This window comes from Gallus gallus, chromosome Z (assembly GCF_016699485.2).
Source record: "Gallus gallus isolate bGalGal1 chromosome Z, bGalGal1.mat.broiler.GRCg7b, whole genome shotgun sequence".
In the NCBI taxonomy this organism is placed as follows: domain Eukaryota; kingdom Metazoa; phylum Chordata; class Aves; order Galliformes; family Phasianidae; genus Gallus; species Gallus gallus.
In genome coordinates, this window is record NC_052572.1 from 41,883,542 (window position 1) to 41,900,030 (window position 16,489).

The 16,489-nt window shown below is 43.7% G+C and overlaps 1 protein-coding gene and 1 long non-coding RNA gene across 9 annotated transcripts in view; one reads left to right on the top strand and one right to left on the bottom strand.

Annotated features, from left to right (window-relative positions):
* Positions 1 to 203: 203 nt before the first annotated feature.
* On the bottom strand, positions 204 to 7,820 carry LOC121108364. Of its 2 annotated transcripts, XR_005842829.2 has the most exons (4): positions 7,672 to 7,820; positions 6,091 to 6,180; positions 5,647 to 5,820; positions 204 to 2,610 (listed from the first exon to the last, which is right to left on the bottom strand). It is a non-coding gene; the product is annotated as an uncharacterized LOC121108364 (long non-coding RNA). The 2 variants fall into 2 exon arrangements; XR_005842830.2 differs by having other exon boundaries at positions 6,091 to 7,820.
* Positions 7,821 to 7,952: 132 nt separating this feature from the next.
* The window catches only part of DAPK1 (death-associated protein kinase 1), a 98,348-nt gene continuing 89,811 nt past the window's right edge, over positions 7,953 to 16,489 (top strand). For 5 of the 7 annotated variants that reach the window (XM_015280319.3, XM_015280320.4, XM_040655635.2 and 2 more), the window contains exons 1-2: positions 7,953 to 8,131; positions 8,291 to 8,437. In XM_015280319.3, coding sequence (XP_015135805.1) covers positions 8,376 to 8,437 — 62 coding nt within the window. In that variant the 5' untranslated portion in view covers positions 7,953 to 8,131; positions 8,291 to 8,375. Of the gene's footprint in view, positions 8,132 to 8,290; positions 8,438 to 16,489 lie in introns of those variants that run through there. The other 2 variants (NM_001278031.2, NM_001031613.2) reach the window with 1 other exon arrangement.

The following is a 16,489-nucleotide window of genomic DNA, read 5'->3' on the forward strand; positions in this document are numbered from 1 at the left end:
GGGGTGCCCAGCACAGGAAGGATGTGGAGCTCTTGGAGCGGGTCCAGAGGAGGGCCACTAAGATGATCAGAGGGCTGGAGCACCTCTCCTATGAAGAAAAGTTGAGGGAACTGGGCTTGTTTAGCTTGGAAAAGAGAAGGCTCCAGGGAGACCTCATTGTGGCCTTCCAGTACTTGAAGCGAGCTTATAAACAGGAGGGGGAACAGCCATTTACGAGGGTGGATGGTGATAGGACAAGGGACAAAACACCCCCAAAAAAGCAGGGGTAAGAATTATTGAACAAGTACCAACAAGAACATAGATCTCAGAAGACTTTGTAGTTCCTAACAAAAGAAAAAAGCCTCCTCAGGTGATCCAGGCCACTGTGCTCAAGCCACCTGAAGAAAAAGAACTGGCGATTGCATGGTTTTTTGCATGATGGGGGATGCTAGCTCCCCTGCATCTAGAGGCCCCAGATGGAAACTGAGGCCTGATGTTGAATTAACTATTTTTCGGTCCCAGAAGAACATAGAGCAAGTGATGGCATTAGTAGACATGGGTGCAGAAACCTTGATAATTTATGGTGATCCAACTAAATTCCATGCAGCTAGGATGATGATTGCTGGGTTTGGGGGACAGACCATCCCTGTAACCCAGACATGGTTGAAGCTGGGGGTTGGGCATCTTCCACCCCAGGAGTATTTATACTCAAGATGCTTACTGTCCCAGTCCTGGAGTATATACTGGCCATAGATATGCAAATAGCCTGTATAGTTCTCCCATATGGTCAGTATGAAAGTCAGACAGCACATGGAGAATGACAGTGAATTACAGAGAAGTGAATAAGGTCACACCATCCATTCATGCAGCCATACCCAATATTGCCTTCCTGATGGACACATTGAGTAGGGAGCTAGAAACCTACCATTGTGTCCTACATGTGGCAAATGCATTCTTCAGGATTTCCATCCATGAAGAATCACAATATCAGTTTACATTTATGTGGGGAGACAGGCAGTGAACCTTTTAGGTCCTGCCACAAGGGTGTGTGCACTCATCTACATATCGTCATAACTTAGTGGTACTTGACCTAGCAGATTGGAATAATCCCAATAGCATCAAACAGTACCATTACATCGATGATCTCATATTGATGTCTGACTCACTGGAGGCATTAGGAAAGGCAGTAGACTCATTGACTACCTATCTACGAGAGAAAGGATGGGCTATAAACCCACAGAATGTGAAAGGACCAGGCCTGTCAACAAAATTCCTGGATGTGGTTTGGTTAGGAAAGACCCAAGTACTACCCAGTGTGATAACAGACAAGGTTCAGGCATTCCCAGTCCCTACAGCACCAAGGCAGCTGCAAGAATTTGGGTATATATTGGGATACTGGTGTTCCTTCATACCCCACTTAGTGCAGCTGCTGAGGCCTTTACAGTGACTCACAAAAGAAAGGACAAAATGGGACCAGGGGAGAACAAAACAAGAGGCCTTCCAGCAAGTAAAATTAGCTCTTAAAACAGGCACAGATGCTGGGTATATTCAGTACCACCCTTCCAGCTGAACTAGATGTCCATGTAACTCGGGATGGGTTTGGCTGAGGCCTATGGCAGCACCAGAATTCCGTTTGAACCCCAGTTGGGTTCTGGTCTCAGGTTTGGCATGGAGCAGAAGAAAGCTACGGTATGATTGAAAAACGGTTATTGGCTGACCTCTCTTCATTAGAGGCAGTAGAGCGAATAACCCAAACAGTTGAAATTGTAGTTAAAATGACCTTGCAAATTCAGGGGTGGATGAAAGATCTGATCCACCTTCCTAAGACAGGGGTGGCCCAAGCACAGACAGTGGCACAGTGGTTGCCTATCTCAGCCAGAGATAGTTTGTCATCCTTGAAAGAAGATCTTCAGTAGAATATGGAGCTTCAGAAGGCCCAGTGATGTATCATAGTGATGCACCAGAAGAGAAAACAGTCGCTCCACCTGAGATGAGGCCCATTCAGGAAGGGAAATATCCCATTCCTGCAGATGCCTGTTATATGGAGGTTTCTTGGGATGTGACACCATGTCCCCACTGCTGACTCCTTCAGCCCTAGCATGGCTCTGGTCCCAGCTGCTATCAAGCAGCATGTACAAGTGTGACTTCTTAACGGCGATCACTATTAGAGGTGTAGTGAAGGACAAACAAAACCAACTGATACTTGTAAGGCACTTGGGGTCATTGAGTGAAAGCTTTTAGAGATATTTCATTATCCACATTAACTTTTTTTCCTTTATGTGTAGGTACTCCGAATTTTTCATTTGGTTCATAATTGAGATAGTAGAGATTTTCTTAGAAAAGGAAAAGGAGGAAACGTGAAAGCAGGACAGCATATGCTGCCTTGTGCATATTGTGCAACAAGTCAATTTAAAGCCTATCATTTCACAACAGCAGTACTGATTACTTTTAATTTTAAGCATGTGTATCTAGGTATCATGATGTCATCCAAATTCAAGTTTTACTGCGCAGTGTGCTGGACAAACTGGATCTTCAGTTTCCCTGTAGAGTTCATGAAGTAGTTGAGCATTGCCAAGAACTTGCAGAATAGGCTTTCTTGATTTCTTCTTTCCGATGTAGGTTTACTCTTTCCTAACAGAGAAAAATTTACCATAAAATTTAACCAACAGAGTTATATAATTGATGGATTTTGTTCTTGTCGGGAAGTAAACTCTTTGAGCCTGAAGTCAAAAATCCAGAGAACATCCTCATGATACCTTGGGACAAATATTTTGTCTCACAGAGTATCTAATCCTATATGCAACACAGTTATGTTATTAAGAGCAATATTTTAACTAAATGCAACTACAAATTACACATTTTACCTTGCTGAAATTGCTTGTTAAGAAATCTTTGTTAAAATGTTTTGAGTAAACCTTTTCAGAAAGACATAGCTGTTCTGGCAAAAATAAAATTGATAATTTGTAGATTTTCTATTAAATAAATACACAATAGCACAAGTTTATGTGGAAGAATAGTTGCAAAGAAGCTAAGCCAAAGAGATGGAATTTCTGGTTAGTTCTTATTGCAGTTAGTGGTTATCCTTGGGTCATTTGGAAGAGGTTTTAGTAGTCTTAATTCAGCATCATGGAAAGACACAACTACCATGGATACAAGCCTTCCTTTTTCCATTAGCAGCTCAATTTCCCCACTGGAAAAGAGCTATTGTCAAGGGTACCATCAAAGAAGGAACAGCATTCAGCTTGTGGACAACCTGAACCCCAGAATGCTCTGCCAGGACTCCGGGTCTGGGCTTTGGCATAGGGAGATGCTGACACGTGCATTTAAACCCTCAAGTAGCTCAGCTAATCTGCTACTTGCAGCTCAAGTCAGGCATTCAATTAATCGTCTTGTCAAGGAGCTGCTTTGTGGGGATGTACGTGATACAACCCCTTATGAATAAACACATGAATTAGCAGATCCTAGATTAGCTGCAACTCTCTGGGGAGATGGAGCACATTTCTTTGTACGAGGAACTGACATAAATACCTAGAAATTACAGGAGGCATTAATCTTTCCAAAGTGCTTCTGGAGGAGCAAAGCCCATCATTTTCATTATGTTGTCATCTTTGTGGTTTTCAAAACACAGCAATTAGACAAATTTTAACAAAATTTAACAAAATGGCATTTTATTGACCAAATCATTAAGGAGTTACTATTGCAGCCTGTCCAGTTTACCCTGCACCACTGACATGAGTGCAGTGACAGTACTGAATACTGCCTGGTGAATCCATTTTCTTTGTCAGCGACTTGCTTCCCTCCCCCCCTCCCCCCCCCCCCCCCCCCCCCCCCCCCCCCCCCCCCCACTATTCTGTGACATATGTAAAAGGAATATTTGGCATGTTTGGAGCTCCTTAGTAATAGCAATGCTCTGGGTTTACCCAAACTGAGTGTCACGGTTATACAGAGCATACAGAATAGCAACTTCCTGGGGCTGACATAGTGTGCTTTGTGAGAAATGAAAATAGGTATGGAAAACCTGTGAATCAGCACAGACTACATCACACATTACCCAGGAAACTGATTTTATAGTCATGTCAGAAGCAAACACTCACTTCTTAAAAGGAAAACTATATGCAACAGAAACAATAGCCCTTCTAAGTGACTCACATTTTTCACTGTCAGTTCTATCTTACATTATTAAGAGAGGCATCTTACCTGGATGATGGAAACAGACCAGCCAGTAATTTTTAAAATATTTATTGTACAACAGTGTACTTAACATACCTCCTTATCTGCTGCTGTTACTGATGGTTTTTCTGTTCATTTGTTTTTTGTACTTGTTTCTGTTTCTTTGTTTGAATTAGAAAAGGCTGCCTAGTTGGAGTGGAAAGGTGGCTGAGGAGTGCTGTGAATCACAGAACTTGCAGAAATATTGTAGCTTTCCTTTCACTAAACAGTGCTTGGAGATATAAGGGCTCCTTACAGATTTGAAATGTTTGTAACATTTATTGAGAAAAAGAATGCTGATTTTATACATAGCAAAATATATGCATACCAGTTGACACAGTAAGCTGGCAGGCACAATCCAGCCCTTTGCAAACACATTTTTTGTTATTAACGTTTGAACTTGATCCTCTTTCATTTAAAGGTAATCTTACTGGAGTCAGTACTACTCCTGATTTACAGCAACACAAGCAAGAAGTTACTTTCACTTTATTAGTTTTAACAAGGTGCGGCCTCAACAATGCTGAGTACAAGGGAACAATCACCTCCCTGGTCCTGCTGACTGCACTGTTTCTGATACAAGCCAGGATGCCATTGGCTTTCTTGGCAATTTGGGCACACTGCTGGCTCATGTTCAGCTTGCTGTCAGCTGACACTCCCAGATCCTTTTCCTCTACACAGCCTTCCAGCCACTCTGCCCCAGTCCTGTGGCATTGCATGTGGTGTGACCAAAGTGTGAAACCCAGCACTTGGTCCTGTTGAACTTCTACCCATTGGCCTCAGCCCAGCTATCCGGCCTGTCCAGGTTCCTCTGAAGGGCATTCCTACCCCTGGCAGATTGACACTTCCTTCCAGCTTGGTGTCATCTGCAAACCTGCTGAGGGTGCACTCAATCCCTTCATCCAGGTCATCAACAAAGATACAGAACAAGACAGGCCTCAGTACTGACCCCTAGGGAACACCACTCATGACTGGTCGCAACTGGTTGTAACTCTCTGGACCTGGCCCTCCAGCCAGTTCTTAATCCAACAAAGAGTGTATCTGTTCAAGCCACAGGCTGACAGCTTCTCCAGGAGAATACTGTGGGAGATAGAGTTAAAGGCTTTGCTAAAGCCAAGATAGGCAGCATTTCACAGAATCGCAGAATTGTAGTTGTTTGAAGGGACCTCCAGAGATTGAGTCTAACCTTCCTGCCAAAGCAGGCTCCCTACATCAGGTTGCAGCGGTAGGTGTCCAGATGGGTCTTGATTATCTCCAGAGAAGGAGACTCCACAACCACCCTGGGCAGCCTGTTCCAGTGCTCCGTCACCCTCACTGTGAAGAATTTCTTTCGCATATTGATGCAGAACTTCCAGTTTATGGTCATTTCCCCTTACCCTGTCCCTACAGACCACTGAAAAGTGGTTGGCTACATCCCTTTGTCCCCCACAATTCAGATATTTATAAACATTAATAAGATACCTCTCAGTCTTCTTTTTTTGAAGGATAAACAGACTCAGGTCGCTCAGCCTTTGCTCGTAAGAGAGGTGCTCCAGGCTCTTTATCATCTTTGTCTCTACTGGACCCTTTCCAGAAGATCCCTGTCTTTTTTTCGTATCGGGAGCCCAGAACTGGATACAGTATTCCAGGTGAGGCCTGACCAGGGAAGAGAAGAGGGGGAGGATCACTTCCCTTGACCTGCTGGCCACACTCCTTTTAACGCATCTTAGGATGCCATGGCCCTCTTGGCCACCGGGGCACACTGCTGGTTCACTGCCAACGTGTTGTCCACCAGGACCTTCAGGTCCTTCTCCACAGAGCTCCTCTCCAGCAGGTCATGTCCCAACCTGTACTGATACATGCTGTTATCCATTCCCAGGTGCAAGACTCTATACTTGTTTTGTTAAACCTCATCTGATTCCTTACCACCTAGTTCTCCAGCCTGTCCAGGTCCTGCTGAATGGCAGCACAGCCTTCTGGCATGTCAGCCACATTTCATCCAATGCAGTGTAAAACCTGAAAGCATAAATTTAACTACATTTGTCAGCAGTTTTACATTATTTTTCCCATTCATCACACATGCAATCCAATACCTGTCTCCAGAAGTCAAGAATAATGTTGAAGGTGCAGCTATTGGGCTGGTTTTCTACCTAGACCAAGGACTGCAGGAGTCCCACCAAGAGCATAGTATGTACACCCTCTGAAATGGCCTGCACCAAGTGCCACCTGTTGAATACCTCCCTAAAGATGCAGAGATGGTGTTCTGAGTGGCAAATGTCTCCCTTGCACCTGCACATGCCCTGGCACAGCCCTGGCACTGGGGGCACATGCACCATGCGGAGCACAGCTGGTGTGCTGCTGCTACAACAGTGTTCAGACTTCTTCTGCAAGTGAAGGGCCTGAGTGTGAACAAAACTCAGGCCTAGCCTCCCATATATCTATTAAATAAATGAGACAAGCACTGTAAGCTATGCATTTTTTCTGTTGATGCTATGCATCAAGGTAATTTTCTAAGAAACTGTGCATTGATTCCACTGTATGCTTGTCTGAACCAACACTGAGTTTCCAATTGCTTCACTTGGTGCAGGGCTGTGTTGCAAGGAACACCCCGAGCAGGGATGGTAGTGCAAAATACATGTGTGATGACTGGTGCTACTCCTGTGTGAGCCCACGGATATCACAAAAACAAGAAGAAAGGATGTGCAGATTAATCACTAAAAAACTCTTTGGCTGGCTGCAGCAATTATCTTTGCATCCATTGAAGAAGAAATCTCCAAAGCCAAAAGGAACTTCTTAACTTTTACCCAATGCTTGTCAAAATTCTTGAGTGTACAAACAAAGCAACCATCTCAAATGTGTTTGTTAGTCACGACTTGAAAACCCATTAGAGACAAGCACATAGAAGATGGGCTGTGCATAGCTCTGCTCGCCTTGCTCCTGTATAACAGCAGTGGAAGACAGTGCTGCTCTGACTGCCCCCATGTCAGTGGTGTGGTGCCTGTGGTGTGCTCCTTGGAAGCAGCATGATGGAACTGTAGCTCACAACCCCTCTGCCTATGCCTCCATTTCATGGACGACATCGTTTGGGCCACAGAAAATTATGATGCTCATCCAAGGCCACATCTTGACTCAGGAGATTTCAGGCCTTTGCCCACCTGGTGCTGAGCTTAGATAAGGCTGGGCTCTCTCAAATGCTAAATGGAGTGAGCATGACAACGCACTGCTGTGCTGAACTCTTAACCTCTGATGAGCAATCCTCTTTCTGAAAATCACAAAGCTCAGATGGGAGCTGAAAGCTGCTCAGTGACCTGACGTCATGCACTCCCTCAGGGCTGAGCAGTGCAGATTAAAGGAACACAACAGCTATAAAGAAATGCATGCAGCTAAGTTCCAACCCAGCACTGGGCCATGTGCTACAGAACAGAGCAGGCCTAAACCATGCAGCCACAGAGCGCAGGAAGCCAGGGAAGGACAACGGGCAGTAAGTAGGCAGCACGGCAGCAATACCGCGATGGCTTTCACGTGGCCCACGCCGGGTACACCCCTCCAGCGAACGGCCACGCGCCCGGCGCGGAGACAGCTTTCCCTCTCGGGATAGCCGGGTACCGACGGGCCGCAGCCTCCGCCCCACCGCACAATGGCGGCCGCGCGTGCCCGCCTTCGACCCAAGGCGGCGCCACCGCCATCTACCAGCGCCGGGCAGCGCCGCGGCCGCCGCCCGCTCTCTTCGGCGGGGCCGGGGGCGGGGCGGCGGCACCTTCCCATTGGCGGAGCGGAGGCGGCCTTCTGCAGTGCCTGAGTCGGCCGGGAGCGGCCGCGTAGCGCTTAGGGCGCCGTGCGACAGAGGACGAGAAGGCAGGGGAACCGGGCATCGAACGATCGAGCTCCGACCGACCGTGCCGCCGGGCGGGTCCCAGCGCGACAGCGAGAAGGGGAACCCCTTCCCGCTTCACCTCGCCGGGGTCAGGTGCGGGGAGGACGGGGAGTGCCTAGCCCCCGATGGGTAGCGGAACCGCGGTGGAATGCGGTGGGCGGGCGGCGCCCCGGGGAAGGGGCGGGGGTCGTGGGAGGCGGGGGCGGTGCGGCGCGGCAGAGGGCGGGCGTTCACATCCGCGCTCCTCCGCAGGGCGTGGGGCGGCCCCGGCGTGGCGGTGATGAGGGCGTCGAGCAGGGGCTGAAGGCGGCGGTCAGCGGTGTAGCGCGACGCTACCATGACGGTGTTTCGGCAGGAGAACCTGGAGGAGCACTATGAGACCGGCGAGGACCTCGGCAGGTGGGTGCGGGGCGGCGGCGGCGGGGACAGAAGTTCTCATTGTGCCGTTCTGGCGCCTCGGGGAGCGGCAGGAGCGGGGCCAGCAGCGGTGCTTGGGGCGCAGTGGGCAACGGGCAGATCCGTTCCTTCGCCCTCCGGCTCAGCCCCTCTCAGTTCGGCCAGCCGGGGCTTGTATGGGAGAGGGCTGCTGCATTTCGGGACGTCGCAGGGCCGAGTCTGTGTCCGGCGGTGATGTCAGTGATTGCAAAGCTCGGATGGTGTCACATTACGGCAGGGCTATGCCGAGGGCAAGGGATGCCCTGACTGCCCCCGGAGGTGGCGGTCTGGCAGTGTCTGCCCGGCTTTGTGGTGTAGCGGTGCTCTGAGCTGTGCGACTGCGGGTAGGAAGGAGCGGCGTGTTATCAGGGACATTTAAAGCAACAGAAGCGTACTCGTTGTGCAGGCGTACGCAGGACCTGCACCTCGGGTGTCTGTTGGACAGCCTTGTCATACTGACTTGTTGGATGTCATGGTAGAATGATATGTGGTATACTGAACCATAAATTTCAGGTGTGTAGTCCAAATACTTTATTTGGACATGAAAAAGATTTTGATAAGAATGTGTGAAGTGTTCCAGAATTGAGTTTTCAGTTTCTGGACTACTGAAACTGACACCGTGCTTGTGCTTACAGATGTTGGTACATGATTTATCTTACAGAAGAAAATAAAGACAGAATCAGAAATTATCGTGTTTTCTTAAAATTCTTCACGGAGAAAACAGTTCCAGCCTGCTAATTCAGGAAATGCTAAGCTTTATATAGCCCCTCGTGTATTCGTTTTAGATGGAAGGTGTCGATGCAACCCTTGGTCCCCGACACCTGTTTGTGAAAAAGCTGGTTCTGTAACAGTGCTCGCATACAGAAGAGGTTCCATGAGGACACGCACATAGGCAGCATGTAAAAATACGGGGATTTTCCCATACAAGCATGCTTCGGAAGTCTCATGTTAGCTCTAGGATGTAGCACTGGAGACGGGGAATTTCTTTTTTAATGCATGGGGAAGTGCAAATACTGAATAATGTTACACAGTATTTAAAAACAAACAAAAAAAAAGTGGAGTTTTTTTTAATTGGCTGAATATCACGTAATAAAGTTCAGTAAAAAACACAAATTGTTGTGTTAATGTGATGAGTTAGAAACAAGGTGTTGCGGTACCAAGGCTGTTTGCTTTTCTTTATAATGTTGGGATGCAATTTAAACCTATAACATGTAAGAATTTAAAAGAATTAGTTAAATTCTGTTTGTTTTTCTTTAAAGAAAAATGTAAAAGTAACAAAGAACCATGCTGATTTTTAGTGATTGTTGTGAGAAAATGCTGTGATTATAAACGTAATGTAAAACCTACAGATGTGTAGGTTTTGCTTTAAAAATAAAATGGCCCAAAGAGTTCACCTCAGTATCACTTTGAGAAATGCACATCATTCCACAGCTAAGTGATGCCATAAAATAATAGGGGTGAATAAATCTCAGCATAATTGTCAAGCAGTTCAGTTCACTGATGCTTTTTAACTTGTTTTTTGAACTTAAGCTTCTAGGGTTGCTTGAAATACTCTTGTAAATCCCATTTCTTTCCCTTGCTTCATTTCCCCTTAGGCTCATCACCTTATGTTTGCATATGAATGTACTTGCAAATATCAACCCTGAGTGAGGCTTAAAAGTAAAGAATCAAGTGACTATTAAACACACCCATGACTTTAACTTTTTTTGTATTTATATGAGATCCCGAGTCACGATCTAAGATTTGGCTGATTACTGATAAAAGGTGGTGGTTTTTTGTTTTTGGTTTAGGTTGTTGGTTTTTTTTTTTGGCAAAGTCATCCTATTTTTCCCTGTTAGGGATGAATTCATTTGTTTCCCCTTAGTTAGCAGCAGCAGTGAAACAAACCAGTAGGTAAGCAAACAGATTAGTGTTGGGTTTTTTTTTGTTTTGTTTTTTTCCATAAGGGGTATTTGCACGTATGGAACCTGAGCTCCTAGGAGCACCTGCCTTTTGAGAAAGCTTTGTGAAGATGCAAATACTTTGACGTTTTAATGTTTTCACTATTTTTTCTTGTAAAATATTTTGCTATCTCTATTGCCTTGCAATACTTCTGGCAATAACTAGAATAAAAAGTAGCTTTGCTGTTCTAGAAAAGATCTCTTAAAGAAAACACGTGGATTGTGTAAATGGAATTTCTGATCAAAGCTAGTAAAGAAGGTTTTAAATATTGCTTGCACAGCAACAGCAGATGGCTGAAACAAGGAGAAGAGATAGCAGCGTGCCTTGGTGAAAAAATGCACTTCTCAGTTCTGTGTTATTTCTCAGTGCCATTGCAAAAGTAATAAACAGTCATTCTCTTGCCAAGGTGTTAGGAGTTTTATTCCGTTCTTTGGTTTGTTTTGATTTATCACTATAGAAAATAAGAGAAAAAGAGTTCACTTTTTTTCATCTTGCCTGTACATGAATTGTGCAGATAGCTTTGTGATTGTTGAGATAGATTTACTTCTTTTGTCATGTTAAGTTTTTGTACGGAGTGTCCTGAGACTTGTAGACCAAGGGCTTTCTTCAGGACAGAACATCATACATGGAGACTGTGCTCTTGACCATTGTACATGTTGTTTTATGTACACTTTCTTGCATTTTACAGATTTAGTGGTATGTGTCAGTATATTAGTCAGGTGTAGGTTATTGTGTTAATTAATCATCTAACCGTGACATTTCAAAGAGTGTTAGAGGTTCTCATCCTGCTGGGTTAGAGATTATCATGAAAGAGCAACAAATTTACTAAAGCGGGTTTATTCATTTTAATTCTGCCTGCAGTTGTGAACCATCTGACTGTGCATTTTAAATACCCTGCTGTAGTGCCGCTGCTTCAGTTTGTACAAAAATGGGAATTAAAGTTCATCAGTATGAAAAACCTTACCGAGGGAGGACACGAGCAAAGACCTTGAAACCAGATCAGACTAATAAAAATGTTTTGTTTTGTTTTTTTTACTCTTCTGTGATCGACTTTGCCTGGAAGCGGTTACTGTGAGAAATGATGCATTGCTCAGGAAATTATTGGGAGTGGTATCTAAGCAAATCTACGCTACATACATCATGTTTATTTATATGAATTGAAGTGACTTGGTTCATAGTCTTAAATACTAAACTCCTCCTGCCTCTGCATTTCCTCCTTTTTTTTTTTTTTTTTTAAATCATTAAGCTTTTGAGTGTTTCCTAAAAGAGCAGTGAATTTCTGAAATAATGTTTTGGGATTTAAGTATGGCATTTGAGTTGCACTGTGGTTTGCCACTGATTAATAGGACACCCCTGTCGTTTCAAAAAGTCGGGAGAGATATCAAACAAACTTAAACTTCACTTGTTTGGATCTTTTGAACTCACGGGTGAAACACTTTCAATCATTGTTGAACAAAACAGTGGATCTCAGCAGCACTGGAAATTGGCATGCTTCAGCTTTGTAGCTCACTAAGTAGAGGAACTACCAGGGGTAGCTTACTGCTTTCTGCTAGGGTGTCTAATCACTTTGTCAGTTCAGAGAGGAAAATGCATAGGGTAATGTGATGAAGGTGCTGATAAAAGAAAATTGGCAGTTGTGGAAGCGTATATTTATGATCTGAAAACTGTTCTTTTCCTTTAGAGCATTCAGTTAGAAGAGAAATCTTTTTTAGGCCATGTGGGATCTGATTTCAGTAGGTAGCAGTGAGTACGTAGGCAGAAAAAAAAAAAAATATATATATATATATATATATATTTATATATATATAATATATATATATATATTTTTTTTCCTGGTTATTCATGCTTCATTTTTCAGAAATGCTCATTTTTAGGACTGCAGAGGCTGTCCCTCACCTATCCATACACTGGAACGGTAACTACACTGCTCTCTGGTGTTGAGAGGAAAGAGAAAACAGTGGACGAAAAATGCTTGGATGACAACTGTGATGTGACCTTCGTGGTGCTTTTCAGGCTTTACAACCTAAACAACTCATACGAATAAGCTGATGTGCAGAAATTGTACACATGTTGTCAAGTTCCATTGTGAGATGCACAGCATGTGAAATTCCTTCAAGATGATGCTTCCTCTCAGAATGGCCAAGCTAAGAACCATGCCAGCTGTCTTTTTAATGCTGTCATAGGTTGATGTTTTTTTCCCTTTACTTAGGCTATTAGAAAGTCATGATAAGGGGTGGGCGAGGGAAGGATCAGTTTGAAGGATGGTCTGGTAAAGCTAGAAGTATTACATTTGTCTAAAATTTTTAACTATGCCTATGGAAATTTCTGATTTCTGCTTCATCGTGTAATCCTACCAAATCACAACTTAGTTTGCTCTCTTTGAAAACATGCTTAACCTTCGTTTTTGTACGGAGACAAAACTACTGAATATTGAAGATGAGTAACAAGCAAACCCCTGGAGCAGTGTTTCCCGAGTTACTTGTGTAAGCTTTGCAAGTGTGGAATTCAGTACTTTTGTAACTGCATATATGCAAATTCCAGTAATATGTGATAGTGAATTGCAGCAAATTGAGTGGGCTAAAACTGTTGGCCCCAGAGGTACTTCTTGTGTAAGATACCTGAGTGGCTGATGAAGCCCAGCTTGCAGCAAAGAGCTATTTCACTGCTGTCTCAGAGCTGTGTATGTGTTGTATCAGTATTGTTAGCTTTGAGAAAATGAATATTTAATGCTTGTCTTGATAACACCAAGTAGAGCAAGTCCTGGCCCTGGTGGTTATATGGGGACTGAAAAAATAATCCTATAGCTGTAAGAGTGGTGGTAAGAGTTACTCTTTTGGATCTCATCTCACTTTACCTCAAAGTCATGCCTCAAAATGGCTCTATTTGGAAATGCATAATAAATTGCGAGCTGCAAATCATGCAGGCTGCATACAACACAGCCACTGACAACTGTTGCCTTTTAAAATGTGTTGAGAGGTGTTGCTGTAGGAAAACCACAAGAAGTGCAGCTGCTTTTTGGTGTAACAGCTTCATTCTTAGTGCATTTCTCTGTTCAGAGGAGAAGCTTCTGATTTGTAGGACTTCTAAAACTAATTAAATCTACAACTTGCTGATTATTATTCATTCATCTAAATGCAGAATTTTTTTAAATCTCAACTCATCAGGAAATAGATAAAAATGTTTGTCTTTGATTTCTCTTCTAGCTAGGCTCAGTGAAGTACAGTCAGCTCCTGAATTGATGTGCTGGGGGTGTGCTGAAACTTTAATTCGTTCTTTTCAGCTTTGCTTTTTTTGTTGTTTTTCTGTGAGTGTGGAGGTTTTTTTCACGCACTTTTTTCTCATCTCTGCTATTTGCCTTTACAGATGTTCAGGTATATCACTTCCCCTATTAGAACTGTGTGTACTGAACAGAATTTGGCATGTTTGGCTTAGGAGGAGGCTGAGGCTCCATTTTCCTGAGATCTGTATGCCAGGCCCACTCCAGGCTGATAGTAGCTGGCAGGAGTAGTATCACTTTTCCCTGCTGAATGTTTTTACCCATTTCTCTGATGCAAAGAGAAGAAACACCTTATATCTAATTTATGGCCACAGTTCATACTCAGCTCAGCTGAAAGCCCTTTGAAATTTCAACTTGCAAGGAAGCCTCTACAAATCTGCCTGAAGTTAAACGTGTGGGAGGGACAGAGATAAAGAACAGTGGTATGAAAGCAGAAGAACGTAAGCAGTAAACAAGGAAATAAAGCTGAAAATCTTGAGAATGGCCAAGAGTACTGAGGTTGCAGGGTAACCTTGCCAGGCAGCTGCTAAAGTTGGTAATACATTAAAAGGCCTATCAGTTTTTGGAGGAAATTACATATTTCCTGTGAGAGCCACAGCTGGTCTTTGTGACCAGGTGTCCTGTTTTTGCCTGATTTTTGTTAGTCTTGAAGCAAACACACAACTTGTTGGCATGGTTATATGTTATGGAGGAAATTGTGTCTGTTAAAACAGTGGTTTAGTAGTTTCTATTTCCTGTATGATAGCATCTTACATAGTAGTCTTGTCTCAAGTAAGACTTCTCTCAAACTGTGTTTTGACCCTATTGCGGGAAGATGGGTGACCCAAAGGAGTACTATCCAGCAAACCTGAGAAGCATTAATCACCAGCACAGTAGATCTTACTTAATCAGCACTAGCTTGTGACAGAAACTGAGGTGGACGATGAAACTTTGCCTCTCAGTGTCCTGGAACTGAAAGTACTTCCTCATGTGTTTTCATTATGCAGTCCATACAGAGTAATGTAAATGGTGTGAAAGTTAGTGGAGCAGACTGCTAGAGCCTCTGCCAGGGAGCCTAATGTAGGTAATTTTACTGCAGTCAGATCTTGTAACCAGGGGCTGATACAGCAAGAGTGGAACCTGCCTGTCTTGGTCAGTTGTTGGGTAACATTCCTGTCACAGTGCAGAAGGATGCGATTCTTCTAAGTACACTGAAAGAATGAAAATGTTTAAGGAAATGAAGGAACTTTGAACTTGAAAGATCTAGATTCATGTACACTTCAGTGTTCATGGGTAAGTGAACAGGCTGGAAATTGAAATGCTGCTGGCCTCTACGAGAGCAAACTTCAGGATTTCTCCTTCAAACAAAGCTGGTTTGAGCAGGGAACCAAGATTGTTTAAAGTCTGAGCTTGTTAAATTAATAGGGAGGTTAGCTAGATACTGTTGTGGAGAAGGAGGAAGCTGATGAGGATTTATTCTTTGTAGATATCTTAGATCAGCTTTATATCTCTCTTCTATCCAGACATGTTATAGTCCTTGAGGATGTTTCCTTCTTTTGAAGTGTATTATATTTTAAGCATGTTAGAATATTGTTATTTTTGGTTGTTACATGCATTGATGTCATAGTGAATGTCTTCTGACAGGTGCTTTTCACCTAAATCCAGAGCAGTTCATGCAGTTTGGCATTATTGTGAAACACTGAACTGAGTAATCCATTTGGTTTTTTGCAACCTTATGTTTTTGGTTTTAATATTTTATCCCTTGCCCCTTATTCTTTATTAATTACATAACCAGATGTGACAAATGACAACTTCTGCTTGAAGATGCAGTAATGCTGAGGAAGAAGCATCGCTGCATGGCTGCCCAGACCATGTGTGTGCATTCTCCACCACCAGCATGGAACTTGCAGAGCAGTGGTATGCCACATTTTAAAGGAGCAAGTCTCTCCCTGAACAGCTTGCCTGCACATTTAAGATATAGGTATTTAGAGCATATTGCCTGTACTTCTCTGAAAGAAAATTAGCTCCTACCAGGTGATGGCAAGCATACAAGACTATATCCACATCTTTGGAAAGTTTGCAGTCAGTGTAAATTATAACCATGCTTACAGCCTGGTTGACAAATTTAGTTTTATTGGATTCATTGCTGAGCTTTTCAGAGGAATGAGCTGTTGAAAAGGAAAAAAACATTGCTGTATGCAATGCTGTTTGTGCACTTCTTGCTTCAGCTCAGTGGTAGGATTGTCTTTAACTGAAGTAATGAATAATTAATGTTTGATTTCTACTGTATCTTTGTTAGTGAGACATCAGTGTTAGAAATTTTTGCCAGTTACCTGAGGAGGTCCTGCTTTCTGTCTGGTATGCCAGTTGACTTCTGGGCTCTTGTCCCTTTTCTCAGCTTTATCTCAAAGACAGTCTCTCACAGACTCACTGTAAGGCTTGAGGTGCAGGATGTTATGTGCCTCTGAAAGCGTTTGCTGAGGGTGCCTTGCTTGTGAGCATGCCTGTGGGGCCAGGGATCAGGAGGACCGTGATCTGGAGCTAGAGTGTTTTGACGGTACTACCCTTACAGGAAAAAAGAGGGGAGGTGTTCATTTTCTGAAGTCTGTTGTGACATTCAAGACATGATTACAGAGAAGTGGGGTGGTACCTTGCCTCTCTTTGGTCTCAGATGAAATTTTTAGTCTCGATTTGTATTGCAGGTTGTCTGCAGCTTAAGAGGACTGTATTTTATTTCTGAAATTGTGCCTTGTGGTCTTGCTTTTCTAAAGGAGAAGAAGAATACCAGTGTTAAAAAATGAAAATACTGAGATCCTATG